At 34.9% G+C, this 17,063-nt stretch overlaps 1 protein-coding gene across 4 annotated transcripts in view; it reads left to right on the forward strand.

The window, feature by feature from the left end:
- Positions 1–17,063, forward strand: part of LOC136025151 (tumor protein p53-inducible protein 11-like) — a 129,541-nt gene that overhangs the window by 78,451 nt on the left and 34,027 nt on the right. For all 4 annotated transcript variants that reach the window (XR_010617020.1, XM_065700904.1, XM_065700907.1 and 1 more), the window contains one exon: positions 3,721–3,937. Coding sequence is in view for 3 of the 4 variants with exons in the window: in XM_065700904.1 (XP_065556976.1) it covers positions 3,721–3,937 (217 nt within the window). In the remaining variant the exon portion in view is untranslated. The remainder of the gene's footprint in view (positions 1–3,720; positions 3,938–17,063) is intronic.

Here is a 17,063-nt window from a genome sequence, read left to right on the forward strand (position 1 = left end):
TGAAACTATCCCATCACGAATCATTATCTTTAAAAGCTCACCCTCAGGATCTTCAGGAGTTAATATTTACAGAAATAGCTGTTTTCAACAATAAATATTAACAGATACGATAAACTATTAGACACTGCTCCGAATTTAAAAACTCAATCACTTGTCAAAGTCGTTAGAAATTATTTTGATACCAAAACTAATCAAACTGTTTAAGGTAATAAGTGGTAAATAAAGAATGACCGTCAGTAGTCACCGAAAAAATAATAATAAATTTTTAAAATATAAATTTTATTTTATAATTTTATAAATCTATATTTATATTTTTATTTATATTTATATTTTATAAATTTATATTTTATAAAATATAAATTTATTATAAATAAAAAAATAAAAATAAAATATAAATTTTAAAATATAAAATATAAATTTAAAAAATAAGTTCTGTTAGCAATATATAAGTAGTATGAAAATAACAAACATTAGTCATCTGATCAAATTCCTACTTTTTTCGTTAAATCCCAATGGATGGCAAAATTTTGGAGGTAGGTGGGGGAAAGAAACTTTCAGGAATAAATCTATAGCCAAATTAGGTCAAGTTTAATCTTCAATCTACTTTTTCTGCCTACTTCAATAACGTGAATTTCACTAATTGTAATTTACCCATAAATAGTTATATTTACATCTTGAATCTTCATATTTTTTGTTTTCTTTTAGCCATTAAACATTGTTAGCATAAGAAAGCTCGCATAATTCTAGAGGAAGATATCACCCCGAAAGGTGTTCGATAAAACTACATCATACGGAGGTTTCGAGCCCCCATCTATGCAAATACAAGGTCTCGTATCTTTCCCCATAAGGAAGGTCACAGATATATTTTTGCTAATTTGTTTTATTGCGTGTTTATATTGCTTTTTAATGTCTTTTTCATAGTTGATCGCGTTAAATCAGGGGTCGTAGAATATTAGAAGAGATTTTCATTTGAAGAAGTTCTAGTTTCCTTTTTCTGATTTCCTCTTTTGAAAAATTGAAAAGAGCATGCCATGGTAAAGTGCGGATTTAGGCTATTTTGCACCGCATGACATATTTTGGCCTGAATAGGTTCAAAGCGCCATAAAGCAAACGTTTTCATATATCAAGTCGGTCTAGAAGTATCTAAAAGCTATAGATATGATCTCTAAGTTTTAGCAGCCATATTCACATGTAGTATCAAACAGTTCGTGGTAATGAACTGCAAGTAAAGAGCGACGCGGCACAATTGTAACCTAAATTCTAAAAAACGGATGCCAATTGAGATCAAATATTTGATGCCAACAGGTATGTAAAAAGAATCGGCTTATTACGTTCATTTCAAATATACAAGATTCATGAAATTTAGTGTTATCCATCAAACGTTACGAGCCTGAGAGAATTTGCCTGATTTTCAAAAAGGGCGGAAATACCCCCTAAAAGTAAGAGAATCTTAAAGAAAACCACACCATCAGATTCAGCGTATCAGAACGCCCTACTGTAGAGGTTCCTAGCTCCTATCCGCAAAGATGAGGCATTTTGTATTTATTTTTTTTTTGCCGAAAGAAAAATCGCGAATGCGTGTTTATTTGTTTGTTTTTTGTTTTTCCCAGGAATAGTAGTATTGACCCAATAGTCCTGGAATATCAGGAGAGACCTCTTTTAAACAGAAACTAAATGTTCCAGTGCCCTTTTTAAGCGACCAAATAGATTGGTGGGCAACTAGGCCCCCTCCCACGCCATTTTTTTGCCGAAATTGTCGTATCAACATTTTAAGATTTCTATTTTGTTCAGTATAGTTGAAAGGGTCAATAACTCTGCCTTTGGAGATAACTTGACCCCCTGGAGCCCTGGAGGAAAGGTCTTTAAGTTTTAAAATTTGCCATTTGTTTACATATATTATTCGTTATTGGAAAGTATCCATACATTTTCCGGATGGATGGGGGTGTGAATTTTCTGCTGGGGGAATTCTTTCTATTTGTCTTACTTTCTCTTTGCCGACTCAATTTTACGCATGAAGATGTTATGGGTAATTGTCAGGGATACATTTTCACGGGGATCAAACTGTCCCGGGGATCTTGTCGTGGGGATGGGGATTTTTTGTGAATGTGGAGCCGGATTTCCTGGCATTACTTAAAAAATCATGAAAATGCCCCCTCCTCAACACCTCGCTCTTTACGCTAAAGTTTAGATTTTGTCCTGATTCTTTAAGAACGACTCCTCAAACACAAGGGTCGTTTATTTTAAACAATAAGAAGCTTTTTAAAAGTACTAAAAAACTTTAGCATGTAGAAAGACATTCTCAGACCCTTGTTTGGGATTGGGTCTGATGCTAAAAGTTTCAATTACCTAGTATACGTTTGTTTCTCTTTTAATAAAATTTCCTTCCTGAAGTATGTATAAATAAACAAATAAATACGAAAGACGTTTATTTTGCATTCTTATTTTCTCGAGAAACCAGAACCCTTGACGAGAAACCTGTGACGTTCAAACATTCTTATTACGATGGCTATTTTAAAATTTTATTCCGGTATTTTGTTTGACCTTTAGTAAAGTGTCTCAGGAGGTTGAACATGACACTTTCGTGCCGTTCAATCCCTTAGTTGTCAAAAAAGGTACTGGATATTAGAACTCCCAATCATATGAGTTTTCATATTTGTTCATTCTTTATGGTTGTATATTCTATACCCAGATCTCTCAATTTGTGGGAGGGGGAGGGTAGAAGGATGGAAAGGACCCTCTAGTTTATTGCTCCTCCCTAGGTGTTGAAAAATACCTTTTTTGGTTTCTTCATGGAAAACTCCTTTTTCATCACTTTATTAAAAAAAATTGATAATAATCAAGGTTGCCCCCCCTAGCTTTTGTAAAAAAATTCACCCCCCCCCGTTTTCGTGCTTTGACGTCCCTATACATACGATGAGGAAAAAACATGGAGGACGTGTCGTTTTAGTGAAGGCTGGACTATGCAATTGAAATTAGATTTGGCGTCCTTCTGGTGTCAAACTCAGTATCAAACTAGATAGGTTTCAACCTGAAATTAATTAGCTTAAACTCTCCATAATTAATTGCTATTTTAATACCAATTTTGTAACAACCAGCTTTGATATAATGGAAGATACACTGTACTTTTTACGGTATCTTTTATTTTATTTTTTTCAGTTGACTAGATGTCACAACTTAAACCTGGGAAATCCTTTACTCTCTTATTAGAATTATTAGGAGAAATTCGTGCTAAGGACCAAACGATCCACTTGGGATATATACTGATAAAAGTAATGGAGAATATAATTGTCACTTAGAGCCCATTTTCTGCTGTATAAGATGTTAGGTTTTAGGAAAGACTTGCCAGAAATGGAACTTTTTTTATGGCGTCTAATGTCATGAGTGATTGTGATGGATTTTCGGAATGAAATGTCCGTAATGGCGATGTATTTCTTACAAAATACAAGCTTTGAATAAACAACATATAATTATTTACAAGCACATACACATGGAGTGATTTGTGACTCCCCTTCCCTCCATGAAAACCTAAGGCACATAGAATTGTGCGATATTATTCCAAACTGAAAATAATGACTTCCTTTAAGTATTAATTTAATTATGTTTCATCTGTATGTTCATTCTTCATTCATATCAAAGCTTTAAGATTTGTGGGTTAGTTTGTGTGTCTTCTTATTTAGTAGGTCTTCCTGGTTCCGTTGTAAAGTTGTTAAATTGTTACAGATTTCTCAATTACTTGGTTGTAATGAGCATTTATACGTGAAATTTCCAAGAGGATTGTCAATTTGGCAGTGGACGAACATTTTATTTCTTTCATCTCACGGTCTATCCCTTATGTTGGCACCCAAATTTGGAGCAGCCATTGCGTCCTTACAACTCTCCCCAGCACCTAGTTCTGACGAGCTGGCAAGTCACAGATTGCATGGAGCTGCTCTGTTAGGTATGTGAGATTTTCTTTTTATTTGGTTGAAGCTTATATGAAATTGATCGTCTAAAATCAAACATATTAAGCATAACAAGTTTTGAGCTACTGTAGACCTAAGTTCCTTTGTTAGGTGGAAAATATATTCGCTTTATATTCACATTGTTAGATGGATAACATATCTGACCTACTAAATATATTTATGAATCGTGAGTGTCTGTGTAATGAATGATGCTGATTTGGAAGCAAATAACATTTTTTTTTCATAAAAGGTTAAGTTGACCAGAAGCGTATGCTTGCTTTAGGTGCCCACCTAGAACCCCCAAGTTCGAGAAATTATGAACAAGATTTTACTTTCAACTAGGTTTAACCCATTCAGTTATTTCTCTAGCAACGTATTTGCGAAGACAGAGTGTCATGGACTCTCACTAATTATCTAACTAATTATCACTAATTAATTAGTGATCACTAATTATCAAGGTTGCAAAGAGTTTTTGTACTTGTATCTGAAATTGTAATTACTGTTCACTTTAGCCTTCATTTCTTCAATCCTCAAAATATCTGCTCGATTTTTGTTTCACATCTTATTAAGGCTAATTTCTAATTAGTTTTTTTTGAACATTCAAATTTAATTACACATCCCCTTCAACATGCCCTGGAAGCTTCAATTTAACAAATTAATCCGTAACAAAAATATCGCAGATACGCCCTTATGACAAACTTGGAGGGGCATAGTATCTTTTGATTTAGTTCAACATTTCTAATAAGTTGCTATGAAAATTCCAGCGCAGCTCCCTTAGCTGTTCCTGGGATATGGTAAATACGCCGTTTTGACAATCTGGATACACATAGTACCTTTTGTTTTACTTTTATACCTCTTCAACTTTTACTTGAAAAATGAAACATAAAACTTTATTTTATGTTTCTATGCCATTTTGGCAACATGGATGCACTTAAACCTTTTCGGTTTAGTTCAATAGCAGTAGCACTAAAAGTTTCAACTTAATACCCTCAACCGTTATTGAGACCATATTGCTGATACATCCTATTGGGAACCAGCCTTCACACAATGGCTTTCTATTTAATTTTATAGCAGCATCAAAGTTCATGCTTTATACTCTATTAAATAATAAAAAAAAGTTTTTTCAACTGAAAGTAAGGAGCGACATTAAAGCTTAAAACGAACAGAAATTGCTTCGTATATGAAAGGGGCTGCTTCCTCATCAACGCCCCGCTCTTTACGCTAAAGTTTGACTCTTTCTCTCAACTCTTCTTTTTAAAACAGTAAATAAAACATTAGCGTAAAGAGCGGGCGTTGATGAGGAAGCAGCCCCTTTCATATACGAAGCAATTTCTGTTCGTTTTAAGTTTTAATGTCGCTCCTTACTTTCAGTTGAAAAAACATGTTTTTTTTTTATTTAATTTCTGAACGTTTTTGAATCAATGCATGCTTTGATTTTGGCTCTCCGCAGAGATTAAAACGAAATTTGAACGAAATTTGAAATTTGATTAAAAAATTAAAACGAAATTTGCATTTTTTTATTTTTTTTGCTAAATGGCTTTCTCATAATTTTGATCGAATGATTTTGAGAAAAAAAGAGCGGGGGAGGAAGCCTATTTGCCCTCCAATTTTTTGGTTAATTAAAAAGGCAACTAGAACTTTTAATTTTTTACGAATCTTTTTATTAGTAAAAGATATACGTAACTTATACATTAGCTTCCGTAAAGAACTTTTATTTTCATGTTTTTATTACATATATGAGAGGGTTCGCTCCCTCGTCAGTACCTCTCTCTTTACACTAAATCTTAAATTTTGTCCCAACTCATTAAGAATGACCCCTGAATCACAAAAGCTGTAGAATAAATAGTTGACATTACTAAAAATACTTTAGCGTAAAGAGCGAGGTATTAGGAGGAGGTGAGCCCCTCACATAGGTAATAATTTCTGTTCGTTTTAAGTTTTAATGCTGCTTCTTACTTTCAGCTGAAAAAAACTTTTTCATATTTATTTTTTCATTATATTTTTTAAATAATGCTAGTAAATCCTGCGCTCCCTTCATGGAAATTTTCTTCCCCCATGAAAAATTCCTCGATGGAAAGCTCCCCCAGCATATCCCCCTCTTCTCAACCCCTTCTCCATCCAAAAAATCCTCCTGAAAACGCCTGTACACTTCCCAATAACCATTACTATATGTAAGCACTGGTCAAAGTTTGTAACTTGTAGCCCCTCCCACAGGGACTGTAGGGTAGTAAGTCGTCCCCAAAGACATAGTTACAAAGACACAGGTTTTTTGACTACGCTGAATAAAATGGCTATCTCAGAACTTTGATCCGTTGACTTAGGGAAAATAATTAGCGCCCTCGAATTTTTTTGGTCGCTTAAAAAGGGCACTAGAACCTTTCATTTCCGTTAGAATGAGCCCTTTCGCAACACTCTAGGACAACTGGGTCGATACGATCACCCCTGGAAAAAAAAAAAAAAAAAAACAATAAACAAACAAATAAACACGCATCCGTGATCTGCCTTCTGGCAAAAAATACAAAATTCCACATTTTTGTAGATAGGACCTTGAAACTTCTGCAGTAGGATTCTCTGATACGCTGAATCTGATGATGTAATTTTCGTTAAGATTCTATGACTTTTAGGGGGTGTTTCCCCCTATTTTCTAAAATAACGCAAATTTTCTCAGGCTCGTAACTTTTGATGGGTAAGACCAAACTTGATGAACCTTAAATATTTAAAATCAGCAATAAAATGCGATTCTTTTGATGTAGCTATTGGTATCAAAATTCCATTTTTTAGAGTTTTGGTTACTATTGAGCCTGGTCGCTCTTACTACAGTTCGTTATCACGAACTGTTTGATTCCCATCCTAAGATATACTGTCTATTCCATTTTGACATAATCTGAATGCACTTAAACTGTTTTAATTTAGCTCAATAGTAGTAGAAGTAGTAGTAAAAACAGTAGCAAAAGTGGTAGTAATATTAGTAGCTCTAAAGTTTTGGCTTAATACCCTAAGGTATTGCTGGGTTATTGCTGATACGCCTCTTTTATTCCCGCATATACATGGTATGTTTTGTTCAACACCCCTTCAAAATGCCCTGAAAGCTCCAACTAAATGCTTTAAGCCCTTCTTTAGGTACTGCTGGTACGCCCATTTGACCACCTTAATGAATGTAGTGTGTTTAATTTAGTTCATCACCGCCGTTGCCATTCCCTGAAAGTTTTAACTTAATGCACTTGGCATTACCAATAGTAGTATTTGCTGTAGCAATAATAGTAGTAATAGCAGTAGGAGTATTGGGAGTAGTAGTAGTGATCGCAGTATTAGCATTCACATCCTGTCTTTGTCGTTAGTTCAACATCCCCTCAACATGCTCTGATAATCCTCAATACAATTATCCTTAGTAGTAGCAGTAATAGTATTCGCCATAGTGCCTTTTTATTAGTTCAACATCCCCCTCAATATGCCCTGAAAGTTTGAACTTATCACCTAAAGCAATATGGTAGCCTGCATGTACATAGTTTGTTTTGATTTATTTCAGCATCTCTTCAGCAATTCCTGAAACTTTCACCTTAATATCATTAGCCTTCATAATGGTAGTACTAGTAAAATTAGCAGTAATACTACTACTAGGATTAGCAGCAGTAGTAGCAATGGTATGCACCATACTGCCTTTGTACTAGTTCAAAATCCCCCTCAACATGCCATGGAAGTTTCAACTTAATACTCTAAGTCGTTTCTGAGGTATTAGTGATAAGCTCTTTTGACATACTGCATACACATAGCGTGTTTCTATTTAATTCAACATCCCCCTAAACAGTTCTTGATAACTTCTCCTGAATACCCTTAGCCTTAGTGGTAGCAGTAGTCATAGTAGTAGCAGTAGTAGTAGTAGTAAAAAGTCGTAATAGTAGTATGCATATAGTGTCTTTTGGTGGTTCAAAATCCCCCCAAGTACTCAATGAAAGTTTCAACTTAATGTTCTAAGCTATTCCTGGGATGTAGCCGTTACTCCCTTTTGATAACCTGGATTGACATATTGTGTTTCGATTTAGTTCAATATCCCCCTCAACATTTCACGAAAGTTCATCTTAATACCCTTAGCTTTAATAGTAGTAGTAGTAGTCGTAGCAGTTGTAGTATTAGTTTTAGTAGTAGTACCAGTTGTAGTAGTAGTATTAATAGTAGTAGTATGCACGCAGTGTCTTTGGGCTAGTTGAATATCCTCCTTAACATGCCCTGAAAGTTTCAACTTAATATCCTAAAGCGTTCCTTGGATATTGCCAACCTTCATGCACATATTGTGTTTTGATTTAGTTCAACTTCTTTCTAAACATTCCCTGTCAATTTCAGTTTAACAGCCTTACCCTCAATAGTAATAGTGGCTGTAGTAGTAGAAATAGCAGAAGTAGCAGCTGTAGTATTAGTAACAGTAATAGTAGTAGCAGTGTACACACGGTCCCTTTTGGTTAGGTAACATCCTCTCGACGTGTCCGGAAACTTTTAACTTAATACTTTAAGCCATTCCTCTTATACTGCAATCTGCTGATACTGCAACTGCTGATACTGCAACCTGCATGCTCAAGGTGTGTTTTGATTTACTTCAACATCCCCCTAAACATTCCCTGAAAGCTCCACCTTAATATTCTTAGCCTCAGTAGCAGTAATAGTAGTGGAAGTAGTAGTAGTAGCAGTAGTGGCAGCGTGCATATAGTGCCTTTTGGTTAGTTCCAAATCCCCCTTAACGTTCTTTGAAAGTTTCAACTTAATACTCTGTGCCGTTCCGAAAATATTGGCCTTTTGATAGCCTGCATGCACATAGTGTGTTTCAACTTATTTCAAACTCCACCTAAACATTCCCTGAGGTTTTCACTTTAAAACTGTTAGCCACAGTAGTAGCAGTAATCGTAGTATCAACAGTAGCAATAATATGCACGTCTCGCCTATTGTTTAGTTCAACATTCGCCTGAACACACCCTAAAAGTTTCAACTTCATGCCCTAAGCCAGTGGTTCCCAAACTACCCTCCAGTGTATCGCAAGCGAATATTCAGTGGGTCACAGTTGCGAGTATTAATATTGTTATTGCTCAGGTTCGGTAGTGGCGAGTAGTGGAACTTATTTGTTGTAATTGAAATGAAACAATATTTTTTTTCCTTTTTTCTTTTTTTTACAAGCGCTACCAATATGAAAGAAAAACTATCATCTTTTTACCAAGTTATTTCAATGGGAGGTATGTATATTTGTTTCCTATTTTTCTTCACTACAGTCTCAGCATCAACTTTAGTTACTTTTAATCGTACTGAGTTTGATATGTCCAATTTATTCCTGTACTTAGTTTTGATATAAACCGTAGCCGAAAATCTGGTTATGAGCAAGTACAGACGAGGAGGATTTTCAGAGGTTCTGGTTCTTTTATTTTTTACAATAATTACAACATAAGTGTGACCTACTCCCGGCAGAGAGATTGCCTGTTCATCAAACAAGCAAGGCTAGTTATCAGCATTTGAGAGCCAGAATTTCGATAGCTGTTTACGGTTAGAAATTTTTCAGTGACGTATCTTCTGACAAATCAGTAGATTGTTCTCTAGCTTTTGTTGATATACTAGTTGGTTAGTCGTCTTGATATTGGTTACAAATCCAATTCACCGAATCAAATTTTTTCATCTCTTCACCAAAATAGTCGTCAAAATAATTTTTAACAGTGATAAATGACTCAGACTTATCTTAGGCTGCACTTGGTTTTCAATACTAAAAGTTTCAAGTGTTTCAAAACAACCATACTTGCCATTATCAAAAGCATAAGCTTCTTCATGAACGCTCGAATTTTATCGTGAACTGCAAATGTCTCATCCGTTTGAATCTTGCAAATACAAATTGAGCTCGTTTAATTTAGGAAAATTTATTCGCCAAATAAGTGAGCTTGAGAATGAATTCGTCGCCCAGTAGGTATTGTGATTCATTCAGTTTTTCCTTTTATTTTAATATAATTTACAATTTCACAGATGTACCGAATACTGTTTTGAAATAATCGATAATGCATTGGAATCCAATGCAATTTTCAAAAATAGTTTGAGGCTAGTTAATATTCATATTTAGCATTTCCAACCAAGGCCATCAAAAAAAAAAGTTAAGTTGTGATATCAATATTTCGAATTTTTATCAATAATCGTTAGAGATAGGATAAAAGTTAGAAGGACTAAAATGATGTTTCTTTTATTTTGTCCTTTAAGTTTTGATGGATGGAACGGAACGAGTTCCAGAACTTGCAGTAACAGTAGTAGTAGCAGCAGTAGTAATGGTAGTAGTAGCAGTAGTTGTAGGAGTAGAAGTAGTGATAGTAGCATGCTAATACTGCCTTTTGGTCAGTTCAACATCCCCCGCAGCATACACTGCAAGGTTCGACTTAATATTCTAAGCAGTTCCTAATATGTTTCCTGTACACACTTTTGACAACCGGCTTGCACATGGTGTGTTTTTATTCGGTTCAACTTCCCACCCAATATTCCTTGAAATTTTTACATTAATACCCTTAGGCTTAGTACTACGAGTAGCTACGATTAGTAGTAATAGTTTAAATAGTAGTAGTAATAGTAGTAGTACCAATGGGAATGGTATTAGTAGCAATAGTAGAAGTAGTAGTAGTGGAAACAGTAGCAGTCTTAGTAGTAGCAGCAATAGTAGTATGTACTTATTACCTTTTGCTCAGTTGAACACCTGTCCCCTCATGTCCTGTCGGAACTTAATACTAGCAATGACGGCATAATTACTTTTAAATGACCCATAGACGCTACTCTTTTCTTCTTTAATAGTTTAAGGTCACGAGAAGTTTAACGGCGATTCTCCGAAGACACGGTGTTATTAATTTTCTTCAAGATGCAGGTATGTGCTATATAATAGAGAATGTTGTTTCAAGATGCAGGTGTTTGTTGCGTAATAGGGAGTGTTTTTTCTTTGATTGTTTAAAAAAAACCATGAGGGCTAGGAAAAAGCCTTCAGGGCCCGGGAAATCATTATTTCTTTGGTTGTTACGTGATAAGGGGCTCCACGACACACATATCCCACCATTCCACGACACAGATATCCCATCATTCCACAACACACGCATCCCACCACTGCACGACACAAATATCCCACCTTTTCACGACCCACATATCCCACCATTCCACGACACACATATCCCTCCATTCCGACGACAGCCAGCAGGTGTTATTGATTATGCGCACCTGTATGCCACGTAATGCTATAGTACACCTGAATATTATGTTATAGGAGGTGACATTCTCGCTTGACTTGTTACAGGTCAGGGCCCGCCAATCAAGTGGGGAGTTTCCAGTTGTAACTGAGGACGGCGCACACATGGGATGTTACTTAATACTTTAACAGATGTTTTTTCTTCCGGGGACATCCGGAGTGATGGGGTTCCATAATAGAATTGATTGTTAAATACAAGACCTCTGATCTGCTTTAGATGATCGTTTGGGTAAAATGAATCTGCGAGAAGAACTACGTAAAGAAGATGAGTACCTTCCTGAGTCTGTTCGTGAAAAAAATTGCTGCAAAGGCGGTGGAAGTGTACCTAGAAAAGCAGAATGCGCTAAATAAAGATTACTGTTACTCACAATACGATCTAGCGGAGATATTCCAATATCATTATAAAGATCAGAGAAAGGGTAAAGCTGAGGGAGAAGAAAATTAGCCTGCACTGCCCTATTTTGGGCTCTTTGATGTGAGCAGAGTAGATTTTTACTAGTACTACTATGACAGAGCAGCAATAAGAAAGGTAAAGAAAAATAAAAGTGTAATAAAGAGAAAGCACAACATCTGGGGGAGAAATGAGTTACCCCGGTGCAACATTGAAGAATGGCGGAAGATGAGGGAACTGGTGTGAGTTATTTGCGGTTTAAGAGAACGAAAATAGTCAATATACACAGCAAGAAACTTTACCGTAGTAGCTTGTAGTATAATATCGTTCCCACAAGTCAGGGTGATTGGCTCTTATAGGTCTCTCATATGGTTAGGGGTCCTGAAATTGACAATGCCACTCTTCCGGCTGTTAAAAGCCTTACCATTTGACCAGCACCAATCCTTTACTTTATCAAGAAGACCTTGAGCTGTGGAAGTGACAGATTTCAGTTCCACAGGAGCAATGAAAAAGTTACTGTCATCAGCTAAAAGAACAGAGTGAACAGGGGGATGAACACCATAAACAAGATCGTTAATGTAAATTAAAAACAAAGTGGTCCAAGCAGAGAGCCCTGTGGGACATCTTTCAATATAGGTGAAATAGAGGAAGATGTACCATTAACCGAAATATACTGAAATCTCCCGTACAGATGAGATCTTAACCATTCTAGTGGGACTTTCTTTCAAGGCGTTTTTTTCTTCAAGGCGTTTTTTTTTCTTCGAGAGATCATTTTCTTCAAGATAATTTTTTTCTTCGAGACATTTTCCTCGGGATTTTTTCCTCAGGCAACCTTTATAAACCAAAGGTTTTTGTCCGCTTTAGGAATCGAATGTGAGACCAGAGATTTCCCCCAACAGAGTGGTGCGTTAGACACCTGGATCAGCAATGTATTCCTAAAATTGTGATTCGGGTAATAAATTCCAAATGACATGATGTTTCCGGAAATTCCTTAGCGGCATCCTGACAATGCGCATAGCGTGATGATTTCTGCTTGAATCGATAATATTCCGTATTCCCGTTCTTCGTGAGCTATTGATTGTATGCTTCTCATGTCTTGAATAGTTCACATACAGGGAGAAAATCGATTACTGAAAATTGTTTACATTTGACTGGTTTTCGTTTATTTATCGATGCTGACTTGTGGTAGTTTCACGCTCGGTAGATTATTGCATTTGAATTTTGCTCGTTTTTGGTTTAATGGTCCTTCTTCGCGAAATTTTAGAGATATTTTCTTAGAGAATGAAATAAACTTGCTCAAAATACAGGAGAATCGTCCTTCTTAGAGAATGTCTAAAGATACTTCCGTAGAGAATGATATAAACTTGCTCAAAACATAGGAAAATAGTCCAGCTTAGAGAATGTTTAGAGATATTTTCTTAGAAAATGATCTAAATTTTGCTCAAAACATAGGAAAATCGTCCTTTTTAGGGGATTCTTAGAGATTTTTGCTTAGAGAATGATCTAAGCTTACTCAAACATAGGAAAATAGTCATTCTTAGAGAATGTTTACAGATATTTTCTTAGAGAATGATATAAATTTGCTCAACACACTAGAAAATAGTCCTTCATATAGAATATTTAGATATTTTCTTAGAGGATGATATAAATTTGCTCAAAACATAGGGAAATAGTCCTTTTTAGATAATAGTCTTTCTGAGATATTTTCTTAGAGAATGATATAAACTTGCTTAAAACACAAAAAATAGTCCTTCATGGAAAATTTTATGAGACATTTTCTGAGAGAATGATATAAACTTGCTCAAAACATAGGAAAATAGTCTTTCTTAGAAAATGTTTAGACATACTTTCTTAGAGAATGATGCAAGATTTATGAAAACATAGGAAAATAGTCCTTCGTAGACAATCTTTAGAGATGTATTCTTAGAGAATAATCTGAGCTTACCCAAAAAATAGGAAAATAGTCCTTCTTAGAGAATACTTATAGATATTTTCTTAGAGAACGATCTAAGCTTGCCAAAAACATTGGAAAATTGCCCTTCATAAAGAATTTTTAAAGATATTTTTCTAGAGAATGATTTAGCTTGCCCAAAATGTTGGAAGATAGTCCTTCTTAGAGAATGTTTAGAGATATTTTCTTAAAGAATGATCTAAGCATGTTCAAAACATAGGAAAATAGTCCTTCTTGGCGAATTTTTAGAGATGTTTTCTCTAAATATTCTCTAAGAAGGAATATTTTCCTATGTTTTCAGCAAGTTTATATCACTCTCTGTAAAAATTTTTCCAAAAATTCTGTATGAAGAACTATTTTCCTTAGGTTTATGTCAAAATCTAACAAAACCTCTCTAAATACTCTCTAAGAAGGACTATTTTCCTATGTTTTGAACAAGTTTATATCACTCTCTAAGAAAATATCTCTAAAAATTCTCTAAGAATTTTTCCTATTTCTATAAGAAATTTTGCCATGTTTTGAACAAGTTCATATCATTTCCTAAGGAAATATCTTTAAGAATACTCAAAGAAGGACCATTTTCCTATGTTTTGAGGAAGTTTATATCATTTTCTGACAAAATATTTCTGAAAATTCTCTAAGACGGACTGTTTTCCTATGTTTTGAGCAAGTTTATATCATTCTCTAAGAAAATATATCTAGACATTCTATAAGGGGGAACATTCTCCTGTGTTTTGAGAAAGTGTATATCATTGTCTAAGAAATTATCTCTGAAAATTCTCTCAGAAGGACTATTTTCCTATGTTTTGAGCAAGTTTATATCATCTTTTAAGAAAATATCTTCAAACATTCTCTGTGATGAACTATTTTCCCATGTTTTGAGTATGCTTCGATCAATCTCTAAGACAATATCTCAAACTCTCTCTAAGAAGGACTATTTTCTAATTTTTTGAGCAAGCTTAGATCATACTTTAAGAAAGTGTATCTAAACATTCTCTAAGAAGGACTATTTTCAAATGTTTTGAGCAAGCTTAGATCATTCTCTAAGAAAACATCTTTCTAAGAAAATGTATCTAAACATTTTCTAAGAAGGAGCAAGTTTATGTCATTCTTTAAGAAAATATCTCTAAAAGTTCTCTCAGAAGGACTATTTTCCTATTTTTTGACCAAGTTTATATCATCCTTTAAGAAAATATCTCTAAATAATCTCTATGAGGGACCATTTTCCTTTATTTTGAGCAAGCTTAAATCATTCTCTAAGAAAACATCTCTCCAAGAAATTTTATCTAAACGTTTTCTAATAAGGACTATTTCCAATGTTTTGAGCAAGTTTAAATCATAATATAAGAAAACTTCTCTAAAATGTCTCTAACTAGGACGATTTTCCTATGTTTTGAACAAGTTTAGATACTTCTCTAAGAAAATATCTCTAAACATTCTCTCAGAAAGACTATTTTCCTATGTTTGAGCAAGTTTATATCAATCTCTATGAAAATATCTCTCAGCATTCTCTAAGGAGGACTATTAAACCGGAAATGAGCAAAATTTAAGTCAAATAATCTACCAAGCGTAAAATTACCACAATTCAACATCGATAAATAAACGAAACCCAGTCAAAGTTAACTAATTTCTAGAAATCGATTTATCCCTGTATGTGAATTATTCCAGACATGGGAAGCATGCAATCAATAGCTCACGGAGAACGGGAACAGGGAATTTTATATCAAGCTATGTGCACTGTAAGGATGGCGCTGAGAAATTCACGGAAACAGTACGTCATGCACTATCTATTTCTAATAATGTTAGAATTAGCTTGCTGGTCCTTGTGTCTAACGAAACATTTCTTTGAGGAAAATCTTTGGTCTTACATTCAATTCCTAGAGCGAAAAAAAATCTTTGGTTTATAAAAGTTTCATGAGTAAAAAATTCTGAAAAACATGTCTCGAAGGAAAAAACTTGAAGAAAAGGAAATGTCGAAGAAAAACGTCTTGAAGAAAAAAATAAAAATAAAATCTTGAAGAAAAAAAACCTCTTTTAAAGTATTACTTAACATCCCACGTTTGCGCCATCCTCAGTTACAACCGGTGATTCTTCACTTGACTGGAGGGCCCAGACCTCTAACAAATCACGTGAGAATGCGCCATTCTTACCATAAGTAAACAATTTCCTATTGTGTAACATGCAGGTGTACCACAGTATTACCTGAATTACAGGTGCGCATAATCAATAAACCCTGCTGGCTGTCGTCGGAATACGAATATAAGAAGAATATGTGTGTCGTGGAATGGTGGGATAGATTAATAACACTCGCGTTTTAGTGAATCGCCGCTAAACTTCTTCGTGATCTTAAATCACTAAGGAAGAAAAGAGTAGCGGCTATGGCTATTTATAAAGCAAGTATGCCGTCACTACTAATACTCTAAGCTATTGGAGATCAAGGGTCAAACATGGATCCTGTTCCCGATAACAAATACAATGTGTAAACAATGGACGAATTGCATAACTTACAACACATGCCTATAGGGCTGGGGGTCATCCCCAAAGGTATAGTTAATGGACCTTTCAACTATGCTGAACAAAATGGCAATCTCAAAATTTTTATTGTATGTTTCTGGTGAAACCGTGGATTCGGCAGGTGGACTGGCGGTCGTCCAATCTCTTTTGACTCTTGAGTAGGGAACTTGAGCTTTCAGTTTCCAATTGAATGAGCTCCATCCGAGGTTCCTATGACAACTTTTTCTATACGAAGTGACTTGGTAAAAAAAAAAGATGTTGCATAGAGCCCACTTCACTCTTTACTTTACGATTAAACAGAACAATCAAAGAGAGAAGAAATTGTGTTTTCTTTTGATCTTAGGGCTTAAGTTTAGGAATCGAAATTGCCAACAATAACAAAAATAAAACAAGAAAATTAAAACAACAGTCAACTAAGAACAGGTGAATCAAGTCGGTTATCAATAAAGTTTCAACCAATAGTCACGAATGCCTACGAAGTTTTAAAACCAGCAAAACACAATTATTTGCTGTTACGAAGAAGGAAGTGTAGAATTGGCATTCCTTAAAAAAAAATCTGTCTCCTCCTCGATTCTAATCAATTAACAATTTAAAATAATCATTTTTGGCCATTCAAATGAAAGGGATTGACCTGCACAATTTTTAAAGGGGATCTATGTTTATGATAGGTCTTTGGAAGGATGTTTGTCCAAGGTCAATATCCTCAAACGGGAATGAATCAACGATTCTCTGGAGCAATAAAAGAAGTTTTCAACACTTAGAAGAAAAGAAACTGTCAAGTTTTAAATTAATTAGAATAATTTTCTGTCGCCATAGCAACGACCTATGTGTGGGCATCAATTTTTGAAGCACCTTCTTTGGCGCTTATAATTCTTCTTAGAGAGACAATTTCTATTTCACTAATTAAATTTTTGCTGCTGTTTTGGAAGAAAAGATGTTAATGGTAAACGGAACGTAGGAATTTAGTTTGTCTGAAGGAGTTATGTGGATTGCTGATTTTGTAAAAAAAAAAAAAAAAAGCGGTACTTA

The sequence above is a fragment of the Artemia franciscana genome, chromosome 3 (assembly GCF_032884065.1).
Source record: "Artemia franciscana chromosome 3, ASM3288406v1, whole genome shotgun sequence".
NCBI lineage: Eukaryota > Metazoa > Arthropoda > Branchiopoda > Anostraca > Artemiidae > Artemia > Artemia franciscana.